General features: G+C 55.6%; 1 protein-coding gene across 11 annotated transcripts in view; it reads left to right on the top strand.

Annotated features, from left to right (window-relative positions):
- The window catches only part of IQSEC1 (IQ motif and Sec7 domain ArfGEF 1), a 379,425-nt gene that overhangs the window by 283,823 nt on the left and 81,241 nt on the right, over positions 1-14,361 (top strand). The window contains exon 1 of one of the 11 annotated variants that reach the window (XM_077857659.1): positions 9,004-9,185. The exons of the other annotated variants lie outside the window; for them this stretch is intronic. Coding sequence (XP_077713785.1) covers positions 9,049-9,185 — 137 coding nt within the window. The 5' untranslated portion in view covers positions 9,004-9,048. Of the gene's footprint in view, positions 1-9,003; positions 9,186-14,361 lie in introns of those variants that run through there. 11 annotated transcript variants of the gene reach the window in all.

The following is a 14,361-nucleotide window of genomic DNA, read 5'->3' as shown; positions in this document are numbered from 1 at the left end:
CCAGGACACAGTCCCAGCTTACGTGTCTTCATGCCATTTCTTCATCCCCTGCTGTTGGACATCAGAGGTGCTTCTCTGTTTGCTTACGCAGAATACTACTGGCTATCCTTGTATTTTTATACTCCCAGGCTGCTTAGCTTTGCCAGATCACCCTTCAAAAAAGTGGCACCTACCTTGCACCTCACCAGACAGTGTTTGTGAGTGTGTGCATATCCCCCCACCTTCAACAACAAACGTATTACCAAATTTGTTCATTTTGGCCAACTTGATAGGTCACAAAAAATGATGAGCTTGTTATATTCTGATTTGTATTTCTTTAATATGCATTTAATTACAAGTGAGATTGAATATCTTTTCATGAACTGCTTGTTCATATCCTTTGCTCTTTTTTTTTTTTTTTTCTAATTGGTTAGTCATCTTTTCCTATCGATTTGAAAGAGCTCTTTCTGCATGAGGAAAATTAATGTTCATCTCATTTTCTTCAATTAACTTCAGGCATATGGGCTGCAGATCATTTTTTTAAGTTTACCATTTGCCTTTTTTAACTTTGTGGTATTTTTTATTCTATTCAGAAGCTTTAATTTTTACATAGTTAAATTTATCAATATTTCTTCCTTCATTTCTGGAAATAAGAATATTTATACAGTGCACTTTACACAACCTTTTTATGCAATATCGTGGTTGATCCACACAGCAGCCTTTGAAGGGAGGCAGGGTGGGGGTTTTTTATCATTAGTTTTCATTTTATAGATGAATTCAAGTGAGGCTCAGAGAGGTGATGAGACTTGCCCTGGCTGAACAGTTTCAGGAACACCTGATGTTCTCAGTTCCCTCACCTGCCTTCCAGTCAGCCAGATAACTCACTCTTGGCACTGATGACAAAAGGAGGTGGCTTTTCCAGTAGAACATTTTCAGTTATCAAAACTACAAGCATCTTTTCTTCCTTTAAAAATATTTTTGAAAAAAATTTTTTTGAAATTATAAACTTAATTCATAGTTCTTAAAACACACACACACACACACACACACACACACAACCTCCAACATACAGAAGAATGTAATGGGAGGTTCAGGGAGGGGACTCATGCTTTGCCCCAAAAGACCACCCTCCTAGGGTGAACACTGGTTTGCTGTGAGGGCGAGGAAAAGCCACCAGGAGCTGGACTGTTCCTTATTCCTCTGTCACCAGTGCCTCGTATACTCTCAGAATGCCCTAGGTGCTCAATAAATGCTGCAAGACTGGGGTGGTCAGGTCCCCCATCTCGACTGCAGCTTTGTAGGCCTGTGTTCAAAGCTCAGTTCAGACGCTTCACAGTTGTGTGAGCCTGGAAAGGTGACTTACCCTCTCTGTGCTACAGTGACCTTGTCTGTGAACTTGGGATAGTAGTTTCTGCCACAAGTAAATGAAGTAAGTCTCAGAGTGCTGAACAAAATGTCCAGCTCTCAGCTCTGCTCTGTCCCTTCCTGGATCTACTGTCTGCTATTGCCACCTGGCCCCAGTATCCAGGGCCACGAGATATCAGAGCTGAAAATCAGGCTCTTTCCCTCCCAGAAGCCCAGAGAGGGCAAGTGCCTTGCCCAAGGGCACACAGCGCGTGGGTGGTGGGGCGGACCGAGACTCATTACATCACTAAGCCGGCTCCTCTCCGCCCGGCCACTGCAGACGCGTCCCTCCGGCCTGCTGTCTCGCCCCTTTCGGCCACCAGGGGGCGCCTCCTAAAACGCGGCCCGGACCGCGGACCGCCTCGCTCCAAGCTGGTCGGGGGCTCCCCGCTGCCTAGGGAGGAAGACGCTGGTGTCGGTGTCGGTGTCGGTGTCGGTGTCGGTGTCGGTGTCGGTGTTGGGCTTGTTTTGTTTTGATTGGGTGTTCCCGGTGCTCAGAGCCCGCCTTCCCTCCCCTACACCCGGGGCCGTGCGCACCCGGAGCCTCTGCCCGCGTCCTGCCTCTCCCAGGCCCGGCCTCCCCTGTGCGCCGCTCCTTCCCGCGGACTGGGGCCCCCGCGCGGACCGTGCCCCCCGGTCTCCGTGGCCGTTGCCGCACCCCCGAGGCCCGTCCCAGGCCAGCATTCAGCGGGGGCCGAGTCCGTCTGCTGTGGCTGAGGCGCCGCGCGGCCGCGGGGGGCCTGGGGCGTGGCGGCCCGTGGGTGGGAGCAGCCCCCGCCCGCGCAGCCCCGGCCCGGCCGCCCCTCTCCGGGCCCGGTTTTCGCACCCGCGGCGGGGAGGCGAGCGGGGAGGGCCGCGTGGGAGGGGCGCGGACTCGGGCGGCGCGGCGCTCGCTGGCGGTTGGCGCGGGGCCGGGGGCCGGGGGCCGGGGGCGCGGGGCCGGGGGCGCGGGGGCGCGGGGGGGCGGGGGCGGCGCCCACGCCGCAGGCCCCTCCCGCCCCGGCCCGGCGGCTGCAGAGGCCCCACGGACCCGGCGCCGCCGCTCGTCTGGGCCGGGTGACGTCGGCGGCCGGGGCTGCAGCCGCCCTCCCTCCGCCCCGCGCGCACCTTTCCAAGGGGGGAAACTGAGGCCGGGCGCCGCGAGGCCGCAGCCAAGGTCACGGCGCGCGGTGGCGGCGCGGGTGGGAGGGCGGGCGGCGCTCGGGCTCGGGCTCGGGCTCGGGCTGGGCTCCGGCTCCGGCTCCGGCTCCGGCTCCCGCTGCGGGCGCCCCCGGCCCCCCCGGCCCCCCCGGCCCCCCCGGCCCGACGCGCTGGGGCCGCGCCCGCGCTCCACTCCCGCCGCGGGGACGGCGCGCGCTCGGGCTGCAGCGGACCCGGAGGTAGGAGGCGGACCCGCGGGGTAGGAGGCGGGCGCGGGGCGGCGCGGGGGTCCCTCCGCCCCGGGGGCTGGGCCGCGGCTCTGCGGACCGGCGGGCCGCTCCCGGGGCCCGGGGCAGGGAGGGGGACCGCGGGCGGCTCTGCGGGGCCGGGGCCGGGGCCGGGGTTCCCAGGCCGCCGGGCTCCGGGGCTTGGGGGCTTGGGGGCCGGGGTTACGCGGGCGCTGCGCCAGCGCAAGGCTCCGGAGCCGGGCTCTGCGGGCGTCGCTCTCCGGGCGCCTGCGGGGCGGACGCAGGAGACTCGGCCTCCGCGGCTCTGCGGAGCGCTGGTCCGACACCTTGTGCTGCTGACCGCGCTCTTGGGGGAGGGGAGCTCAGGGTGCCCCATTTCCGCGTCTATGCAGTTGGCTGCCTCCCGGGGCAGGGGGACGTGAATCCAGGCTCCGAGGGTCGCGGGGCGCAGCTTGCCTCCCCCGCCGGCCCCCTGCGGCGCTCCCCCTCCCCTCCGCGCCCCTCCCTACCCTGCCTCCGGGCGGAGTAATCCGGCCGCCGGGTCCTGCGGGGCGGGAGGTTGAGGCATCCCAGGAATTCGCCGGGAGCGGATAGACGCGTCCAGCGAGGGAGCGAGGAGTTTGGGCTGGACTGGGTCCAGATCCAGCCCTGCCCCTGACCCCCTGTGTGACCTTGGGCAACCCCTCCTCCTGCCACCACGTGGGCAAGAGGCTGGTTTTTATTCCAGGGGCCGCTGGGGTCAGACCCCAGGGGCCAGCAGTCTGTGTAGGCGGCAGAGCTGGAGGGCTGCAACAGCCTGGGCGCTCTTTGGACCCAGCCCCAAATAGGACAGGAGGCAGCGGGGATCTGAGAACAGATGCGGTCGTTTCAGGTGTCAGGATACCCTGCCCCACCTGCCAGCCTGAGATGGGTCCCTGCTGGGCCAGGGGGCTCCGGATGTGGGACCCCCTGCCCTGTCCCGAGGGGCTGCTCTTGGGCACTGTAGGGGCAGGGACACTTGGCATAGGGGAGTCAAGGCTGTCCCCACCCCCACCCCAGTGATGGGGAAACTCCCCTCCCATGTTTCTGCCAGGCAGTTGCCACTTTAAATTGGCAACCTCCCAACTGTCACAGCTGATCTGTTCCTGGAGCAAAGGGAGCAGAAAGATGACAGTGGGTGTCCCCTCCCCTGGGCCTGTCCACGAGATTAGGCTCACGGGGACAGCAGTCTGCTCTGCTTGGTCAGCTTTGTACATTCCACTCTGAGCATGCTCTATAATTGGGGCGAGGGGGCGGGGAGAGGAGCCCTTGTTCTGCTCTAGGAGCCCAGGGTCTGCTTGTGCACTTGGACAAGCCACGCTGGTCAGTCCCCAGCAGACAACACACATGCTGGCCTGTGCAGCTCCCTCAGAGCAACGCTGAACTAGGTGACATAGGAATGTACCTCTGGTCCTCTCCTCTGCTGCCAGATTATGCCTGGCTCCTCCCTTGGGCTGATGAGGTGGCCGAGCTTCTGAACCCACATATGGCCAGAGCCCAGCAATTGTGTTTGAAAGGAGAGAAGAGAAACAGCCTCACCCCCTTCCTGTCCCCCTTCTCCATACCCCCAGGCAGAAAAGATGAGCCTAAGAGGTGCCCCTGTGCCACAATGCCCACAGTCCAGCCACTGAGCATCAGAGCTGGAAGGAGCATCCTAGGGCCAATCCTTTGTTAGAGCTGGAGAAACTGAGGCCAGAGAGAGGCAGAAACATGTTCAAGGTCACACAGCATCCCCCTGTCCCCAACTCTCCGGCAAACCAGCCATCCTTGGGGAGCTGCTGTCTAGGGAACACTCAGAGGACTCGGTGTTCCCATAGAGATGCCTGCAGTGGAGGGACAAGGAAGGGGACTGGTGCCTTCCTCTGCAGGGGACTCTGGCTCCTGCAGTTTGCAAACATTAAGTAATCTTGGGTCTCATGACCAGAGTTGCCATCCTCTCTCAAGGCTGCCTAAAAGGGCCCCATGGCTGCCTGCCCTTCCAGCTGTCACTCTAACCAGCCGCCCTGCCCTGCCCACCTCATACCTGCTAGGCCCACAGCTGCGCCTTCCCCATTGTGAGGAGGGAAGTGCCAAGGCCAGGCTAGAACCTGGGACCCTTTGTGCCTCCAGCTTTCTTCCAAACCAGTGCTCGGAGGACTGGGGTGGGGGGTGAGCTAGCCTAAAAGAGCCCAGCCAGCCACTGTTCTTACGAGGGTATGGTCTTGGGCACCAGGGTATGGTCTCATCACTCCTGGCTGGTGTTTCAGAATCAGGAGATAAGGAATGGGGTTGTGTATTCCTACGAGGAATGGTTTTTTGCGTACGAGAGGCTGGGCAAAGCCCCATCATCTTGGTGAGGTCCGTGTGGACTGGGGTGTCCCGTACTCAGATCTGGTGGTTGCTGTGGTGAAGTATAACTCAAACCTGCTTTTGGGAGCAACATCTTCCCTAGAAACCTCTGTTCATACTTACGGTCTCATCGATGTCACCACTTTGGCAAAGCCTACCCTGAGTCCTGTGTCCTCCCCTCAGGGGTACTGTTGTTACCCTGAGTAGAACAACAGCCCATAGAGGCGTAGGTGAGACACCAGCCTTCAGGAATCCCCTCCTGCTCTCCGGGCCATTCAGTAGGGCTGCCCCAGCACGTGCCAGCTTGAGAAGGCAGGGTACAGGCAGCCAAGGTCTCAGTACTCTTCGAAGAACTATGTGTAGACGGCCTTCTGATCCAGCATGGTTGCAATTCAAACCCAGCGAACATTCTGTAAGCATCTGCTCCTTGCCAGACCCTGTCACGGTGGCTCTCACATATATTATCCCATCTCATCTGCAAAACCACAGACCCATCCACTAATGTGTATGAAGGTTCTGGAAGCATAATATTAAAACAATGATGTCACCCCCACAGGCCAGCAAGAATGATTTGGAATGCTGCACCCTCCCACCTACCACCTGTGACAATTGCTTCAGTTCCTTGGGACCCAGGGCCTCACAGTTTGCCAGTTTTCATGCCCAGATGCTCCTAGGGAGGCATCCCTCTGGGAAGGGTTCTCAAGTAAGCAGAGTCCAGGCTGACCCACATAAATCCACGTGCCATATGTGGTGGGGATATAATGGCTTGGGCCTCACATGCTGCCTCTCTAGAAGGTTATCCTAGCCTGTGCTGTGTCCCATCCTTTTGGGATGACACAATCAAAACTGAATGCCCCAAGGCCAGAATGGTGGCTGAGGCCTCTCATAGTCCGTAGTGCCGGGGGCTAATACAAGTTTTTGTTGTGCTCAACTGAGCTCGATCCAAACAAGAAACCAGCTGCCTTGGGAGGTGGTGAGTTCCCTTCACCGGAGGTAGGCAAATTGAGGCAGTAGAGAGGATTTGAATCAGTTGGTTTAGGCGCCCAAGAGCCAATGATTTTTTTTTTTTAATTATTATCTGAGGGCTTGGTGAAAGCTATCAGGATGGTAATATAGGTTTGTAAAGTGCTACATGCCAGGGTGTTTTAATAAAGCCAGTTACCTGAGGGTATTCTGGGAATGTTACATTATTCAGCTCATCCAGATGCAGAGCTAGGACCAGCTTTTGGACTTAGCGGGTGGGTGGGGGCAGGGGTGGGCACTGAGGATTTGGTATGAAGTGGAGCAATATGGAATTTTTTTTTTTTTTTTGCAATATGGAAATTGAACGTCTTATGGCAAGTCCATGGGCAGCGCAGGGTCACTGTTGGTCACACTACCTTGGGAAGTTTGAGGGCAGAGAGCTGGACTCCCTGTTACTTTGAACAAGTCCCTTCCCCTTCCTGGGCCAAAGGAATTTGGAAGAGACCAGAATACACTTTGGAAGTTGTAACTGGCACCTGAAAGGGGTAGGGGTGGGAGTGCGGGGCAGGAGGGGCTGAAGCATGCAGATCGTGATACGGGGATCCTTTGGGTGGACTGGCTGAGGACCGGCCTGCCTCTAGGGCTGGGTTCAAACACCAGCTCTCAACTTCCCAGCTTCATGACCTGGGACATGCCACTAGACCTCCCTAAGTTTTAGCTTCCTACTCCTGAAGATGGGGGTGACAGTGCCAGCCACCTAAGACAGTATGAAAGTGATTCTGAGAAAATGTCAATGTCATATGGTTATTTTTCATTTTCTCCTTTGGGGGATATCACAGGAGCCACTAAGTATTTCTAGGGCCTCTAAGTCCAAATAGAATTGTCAGCCCCATTCATTTATTCATTCAGCAAATATTTAGGGAGCATGTACTGTGATACCACAGGAGCCAAACAGACAAAAAAGCCCTTCCCTCCAGAAGCTTTTGTTCTAGTGTCCTGAAACCCGCAATGAATAAGTAAGCAAATAAAGACAATTTTAGAGAGTGCTAAGTGCCAAACAGAATGAGTCTGACCCTATTGGTGTTAAAGGTGATTGGCAATGGGAAAATTCTCTCAGTAGGAAGAGGAGAGAACTGTAGTTTGAGACCTAGATTCCAGTCCTGGCCCCAACTTGCTGTGCAGCCTTGGACCAGTTCTTTTCTGTCTCTGATCCTCCGCGCTTATCTCCACAATGAGAAGGTAGGATGAGTCCTTTCAGCTCAGATGTCCCATGTGGCTGCAGTGGCCATTGTGTCGAGGTGTGGCAGGTTGTGGCAGGTGGCTCTGCGGTCACAGCTATCCCCGACCCATACCACATAACTGTGCCTATTTAAATGTGAAATGTAATCTGTCACACAGGAAAGTGAAAAGACATACATGCGGCAGCCTAAAGAAAAATTAGAGAAACATACACGCGCCTACCACCTGGGTCAAGAGGCTGAGCGTTGCCAGAAGCACCCTCCTCCTGACCCCGCTTTCTGCTCATCCCCAACCATGACGCCTCCAAGATTCTCACCATTTTGACTTTTGTGATAATAATGCTCCTGTTCTTGCTCTTACCACCTAGCTGAACGACTCTTTACAGGGTTATTCTATTTTCCTTGTCTCCGAGCTGTCTGTAAATAGACTCAGGCTGTAGGTATTTATTTGGGTCTGGCTTCTTTAGCTTGAAGTCACGGCCGTGGGGGCTCATCAGCCCTAAGTAGCCGCGGTGAGTCTTTATTGCTGCTGTGGAGTATTCCCTCATAGAACTGGGGCTGCAGCTTATGTGTCCAGTCCACTGTGATGGACACGTGGGTGACTTCTAGTTTGGGTCTGTCGTCCTTGAACCTGTGTCCTACTGCACATGGCATTCACTTCTCTAGCACATTACCTCTAACTGGGGCATAAAGGAGGATGTGTGGTCATTTCCTCCTGCTCCGCTCCCTTCTCCCTGGCACCCTGTATGATCAGTCTTTGCCATTGTTGCTCACCAGGCCGGCGTGGAATGGTTTCTCGCGGTGGTGTTAATTTGCAGTTCCCTGATTGCCAGTGAGGTTGGGCCATTTTTGTCTGTGTATTGCCATTTGGACCTCTTCTTCGATGAAGTGCCTGGTCCAGTCTTTTGTCCATCTTGGGCTCTCTTTTTATTTTCCTCTTGATCTGGGGGGATTCTTTAGGCATTTGAGACTTGAATCTTTGATCATTTGTATACATTATAAATATCTTGCCTTTTTTACTTTTTCTGGGGTCTTGGGGTGAACATCTTCATTTCAGAATTTTTAATTTAAGCGGTCAAATTTTTCTTTTGCTTTATTTTTTTTTAAGGTTTTATTTATTCGAGAGAGAGCACCAGTGGGGGGAGGGGCAGAGGGAGCCGCAGACTCCCCCTGCTGAGCAGGGGGCCCAACACAGGGCTGGATCCCAGGACCTTGGGATCATGACCTGAGCCAAAGGCAGACGCTTGCCTGACTGAGCCACCTAGGCGCTCCTATCTTTCGCTTTATTATCAATGTTTTGTGTTTTAAGAAATCCTTTCGTCCTCTGTCGTCATGAATATTCTTCTGTATGTTTTACATCAGATCAGATCTTTAATCTACCTGAAGCTTAATCTACATCATATATGGTGTGAAATGAGGGTCCCCTTCTGAGTGCGTGCGTGCATGCCCATACCCAGCACCGTTTGGTGACAGGCGTGCCCCCCCACCTCCCGCGTACCCATATCTTTCTCGGGAAGGTGGAAGGCTGGGAGGGAGGAGCCCTGGACTGGAAGAGCCAGCAGGAGTGTGGCGATCCAGGACAGCCCCCCAGGGCAAGGTGGCTGGGCCGGCAGCCCTCCCCCACCAGAGCAGTTGCCACTCCTGCCAAACAGGTCTGTGGGGCTGTAAGTGTCACGTGTCCCACTGGCGCTGACTAGGGCTCTGGCGGATTAAGCAGGGGCTGAAGGCTTATGACCCACGCTGGCCACTGCACAGGCCAGGGAGGGGCCGAGGGAGCTCACCTACGTGGGCCGCAGAGGAGGCCCCGGAGGCCAGCGAGGCTGTGCTGTCTGCGGCAGGAGGCCCCCTCCCAGGGCGCTGGACCAAGGTAAGGGAGGGCCAGGGTGATCCTGGCCGTGTCTTCCCCGCACAGCTCTGGCTTCCTCCATCTAGGAAATAAACATCCCCTCCTAAGCCCTGTGGATCTGGGTCTGTTTGAGGCAGCGAGAGGTAGAGGTGGAGGACCTGCCAAATCTCAGGCCACCACACAGACCCACTCCGGCCCACACACGCTCAGGCACCCTGCCCACCTGTCTCCCAAGGGACTCTGCAGCCTCTTCAGTGTCCAGGGTGCACCCACTAGATGGGAGGGGTCGCTGCCAACCTCCAGTGGACCCTCTGGACCCCGCTGTCTTTCCCTGGGCGGTGGCCAGAACCTGGCCTGGCAGGACACAGCCTTATTGCTCGTGGAGTTACCAGGGCAGGGAAGGAGGGAGGAAGTGGGTACAGAACCAGCACCTTCTCTGCACCGCACAACTCCCCTTGGATATGCTTTCCTCCTCCCAAGCAAAACACAGAAGACTCACCCATTTAATAGATGAGGAAACTGAGGCCCAGAGAGGGGCTGTGGTTCAGCAGGGGCTGGGGCTGAGAGTGGCCCTGCCCATATCTCAGCAGCCTCCCTCTGTGACCCTGGAAGTCACAGGCTCTGCTCCTGTCGCTGCCACTGCCACCCATGGACTCCCCTCGGATGCCTGACCAGGTGCATTCCCTCTGGAGCAGTGTCTCTGCTCCCCGGGGCTCTCTGAGAACTGTGGGTCCCTGGGAGGAAGTGGAGGCCAGGAGCAAGAACCAGCCCAAGCTAGTGGCTAGGACTTGGGCAGTGTCTCCTACTTTGTGTAGTGGGGGTGACAGTGATAGGGCCTGCCTCTTCAGGTCACTCTGAGGCCAAAATGGAACCGTGTTCCAATGGGCCATAAACATGGCCCAGCTCCCAGCAAGCACAGGTCATCTCAGCTTTTGTTTTATTTTACCGGGAAGGTCAATATCCAAGCTTCCTCTGTCCTCTGAAATTCTGAGCTCCTGGATGTTTCCTTTCTTCTGGGGCCTTTTATTTTTGGTTCATTTCTATGGGTTTAATATTTGCTTAGGAAAACAGACATCTGGAAAAATGTTCAACGTTGTAAGAATATATAATGAAAACTACATATGCCCCCACAGCCCCCCCCATTCAGAGCAAACATGAAGAGCATTTGGGGGTATCTGGTCAGAAACATTCAGGAGATGGATATGTGTGTGTATATTTATTCCCTGCACCGTATTTCATTTCACTGTATTTTAAAGAAAACGTCCGGTAGCTTGCTCTGCCCCCATCTTGTGACTTCCCTCTGGGCCTTTAAATCCACCCACTCGGCTAGAGAGCCTGACTGCCTCCTCCCTCTGGAAGGCACACATATTTGTGGACGCTGGCACCAGATTTTTCTCGTCAGCAGGACTCGAGGGAGGCAGTAGCCTGGCACAGGGCAAACAGGGGGATTGTTGAGCTGCAAAGAACTGTCCCTTGTGCCCAGTGAAGGCCCAAGTTGGAGACCAGTTCCCCCTCCTCCCCACTCCAGCAGAGCTGGGTCTGGAGCAAGGGTGGAGCCTGGGGACCTGGCGTGGGCCCAGCCCGACTGCCAGTTGGCTATTGGGTGACCTTGAGCCAGCCCTGACCTCTTCAGAGCTCCTGACTCAGTACAGAAAGCCCAGGATGTGCCGCAGCCTCTCCGAGAGGACTGGGGTCCATCTCCTCGAAGACCCAAGCAAGCCACATGTCACTCATCCCACCTGGGCTAACACTCCTGATGCACTACCTTCCCATTAAGCTTTGATAGTACTCCATGAGGCAGCTTGAGTCCATGCTAAATTTTGCTGATGTTTTCTCTGTGGGCCTTGTGATTTCTGGACCTGCCAGTGTCTTATCTCTGTCATGTAAATCTCCCAGAGGGCTTTTACTGGAGCTTTCCCTCTCCCAGGGTCTGAGAAAGGAAGGCAGCTGGTGGCTAACATGTGGCCACATGTCCTGCATGCATGACTATAAAGCCTTACCAGAAGACTCCCTGCCCTCTCGAAGGAAGAGCAGGATCCACTGCTAGTGTCAGGAGGGCAGACAGGGACCTTGGGTCATAGTCACCCAGTGGGGCGGAGCTCCAGGCACTTCTAGTGTACAGATGTTCAGGTTGTGCACGGGTAAGAGCACTTGGCAAAGAAAGAATACAGTCTTCCCAAGTGTGGGCCTAAGAGGCTGAGTCCACCAGAAGAGGGCGCCTTTTCTAGATTCTCACACACTCAGGAGCCGGGCATGCTGATGGTAGAACCAGCCTTGAGCCTGCTCACTAGCAAAGGAGAGATGCCTAGGTGTGGGTTCTCCTCCCCCTTGCGCAGACCCAGCCGCATGAAACCTCAGAGAGAGCTGGGCCATATGTCTGTGGCCTCAAGGGCCACAGAATGGCTTGACTCAAAACAGACCTGGGTTCACATGTCAGCTCTGGCTTTTCCTGGCTTTCTACTCCCGGTCAGGACATCTGTGCACAGACCCCCTACTTTATTGTCTACTAATATCCTCCACCCTGAGCTCAAGTATAAAACACCTTTATCTCTGTGTCTGGTCCCTTGAGAAATGAATGCTTTGTCTATGAAGGCATGTTAATTTTGGACAGGGACTCACGTGAACTAGACATAATTGATTTCATCCACAAATATTTCTCAAGCATCTAGTAGGTGCCAGGCACTGCACTGGAGCTGAAATAAGTGGTGAGTCCAGCAGGCGTGTTCCTTATCCTCACACAGCTGTCCAGCGTAGGAGAGGGAAATGCTCCCATGAGCAACACCAACCAGGTGCTAGGAGGAATTTCCCAGGGGGGCCTGGGAGAAGGCCAGGCAAGGCCTCCCCAAAGGAGCTGAGGCATGAAGGTGGAATCAAGTTAAGCAGGTGAAAAGAGAGACGTGTGCTGGACAGAGGGACTAGCATTTGCAAAGGCCCAGGGGCAGGAGGCAGAGTAGGGAGGGCAGAGGCCAAATCTGCAGGGCCTTGCGGGCATAGCAAGGAGTTTGGTCCCTATTTCTTAAGCAGTGAAGAGCCAGGGTTTGAATCAGGGCAATGATTTGTTGTTAGATTGAAATGTCAGTGAAAATGGGTTTGAGTCTTGCTCTGCTTCCTAACCCAGCTGCCCTCCTTCTGTACAGCAAAGGAGTGTTGGGGACAAGGGTGTCTTAGGTTGTTCAGGCAGGATGGAGGAGATTTGAATGAGGAAGCTTAGGTTGGAGTCCTGAAGCTGGCTCAAGCTGCCCCTCTCTATACCTGTCCCAGGGCCGGGGTACCTGGCCCGGGAGCTTTGTCCCCGCGCTGGCAAGGCCAGGCTGCAGTGCTCCAGAAGGGCGACAGGTGGCGCCAGCCCTCCAGCGGTGGCAGGTGGACTAGCCCAGTCAGGACCAGCCTAGTGAGAGGTGGGGTTGAGGCCACTCTGGTCAGCGACACTTCCCCCCTGCTCCTCACCTGCACCACACTCTGACACCCAGACTGCCAGTTTGGTGACTCCAGCCCACAGCTGTCACCACCTCATCTTAGACAGCTGTGCCCTGAACTGTCTTTTTAAGCTGATCTTAATTTGCCACCAAACCCAGTCTGGGGGCCACTAGGTGAGCCCCTACTTTGCAGAGGAGTGCTGGGGTCCAGGTCTCTGCTCTGCAGCCTTGGCTAGTGAAATGCCAGTGATGAAGGATAAAGTCCCAGCTTCACAAGGTGGGCAAGGGCGTCCACAAGTCATGTGTGTAAAGCACAGGACAAGTGCCCAACAGTTAGCGTAGCCAGGGCTGGACACCCAGGAGGCCTTCAGAGCCACTTACCCACCAACCGCTCTCCTCTCCCCAATGCCATACCTTGCACTGGAGTTAAAGCACAAGAGGAGCCAATATGGGTTGAATGAAGAAGTGCCCTTTCCACCAGAGGCTGCATCCCAGAGTGGGGACCCTCATGTCCTGGGCCATCCATTGGTATAAAGTCCCAGCTCCCCGTGTTCTGACGCGTGATCTTGCATCTTGTGCAAGTGCTTTGGTACTTCTGGGCCTCTGTACCCTTCTGTAAGATGTCAACTCTGCTCCCTATGGCTGGGAAGTTTGCCGAGACCCTGTGTGAGCCCCATGGAGCACCAGGCGCGGACTTGGGCACAGAATCGGTGCTCGGGGACATGACAGCTGCAGCTACTGCTAGTGCACCTGACTGTCCCAACCGCAGAACCTCACGTAGTCACTAAGGGAAGCCAAGGGGCAGGAGCTGGAGCCTTCATCACAAGGTAGTATTATCCAGACTGTCCAGTATTGTCCCAGACTGTCAGGGACAAATGGGAAGCAAGCCTGAGGGCCCTCCTGAGGGTGGGAGGTAGGATCCACTAGGGATGCCTCCCAAGAAGGAATGCCTGGTCCTTACTTGGGTGCCCGCAGGCAGGGCGGAGCCCATGAGAAGCCCACGATTGGGTGGGGGGGCCAGCCGCCACAAGATGCAGCCCACTGTGGGAGGGAATAGGAGGGATCTTGGGAATAGAAGTGGTCTCAAGGAAGACAACCGGGGGTGATGGGGGGGCCAAGCTCAGCACCCCCATTCCTGGCTTCCCGTCCCTATGCACGACGGAAATTACCCTTAACCAGGGTAATAATTACTGCGGACAGAGCTGACACATTGAACAAATTGTTGTGTGCTTATAATTACAAATTGCATTTCTAACACTCCAGGGGTTTCCAAACCTTGATATCTTTGCTATTAACACATAAATTATACTCATTTATGGAAATTGCGAGAGAGACCAAAATTGTCTGGGGGCTGTGTTGCATGAGCGATACTCATTATGGATCCACTCCAGGAGTCTGGGGCGGCCCCATCTGGGTCTCAGGGTTTACCCTTATTTCATGGAGTCACGTTCCCTTGTCAGCCCAAGGCCCCCTTGGCTCAGAGGCTCCTGGGCTTTTCCTGCGTGACCTACTGGTTGGAATCCCCACTCTGCCACTCTCGGAGCGACCTCTAGGTGTACCATTTAACCTCTCTGTGTCACGGTTTTCTTGTGGGCTGCATAACTCTCCACAGGATAGTGTGTGTCAAACTGCAGGCACCGGTCTAGCATGCAGGTGGTGCTCCCTGGTGGCCTGACCTTCTCTCTTCACAGGGCAAGAGGTACACAGTGGGATGGCGGCTGAGTCTTGTTCCCAAGAGTATAGGAAGACAGCCTTGACCTCCCCTCCACCTGCTACTGCCC

Source organism: Canis aureus, chromosome 19 (genome assembly GCF_053574225.1).
Source record: "Canis aureus isolate CA01 chromosome 19, VMU_Caureus_v.1.0, whole genome shotgun sequence".
In the NCBI taxonomy this organism is placed as follows: domain Eukaryota; kingdom Metazoa; phylum Chordata; class Mammalia; order Carnivora; family Canidae; genus Canis; species Canis aureus.
The sequence above is the reverse complement of the archived record's forward strand: the minus strand, read 5'-3'. Positions and strand labels throughout refer to the sequence as shown.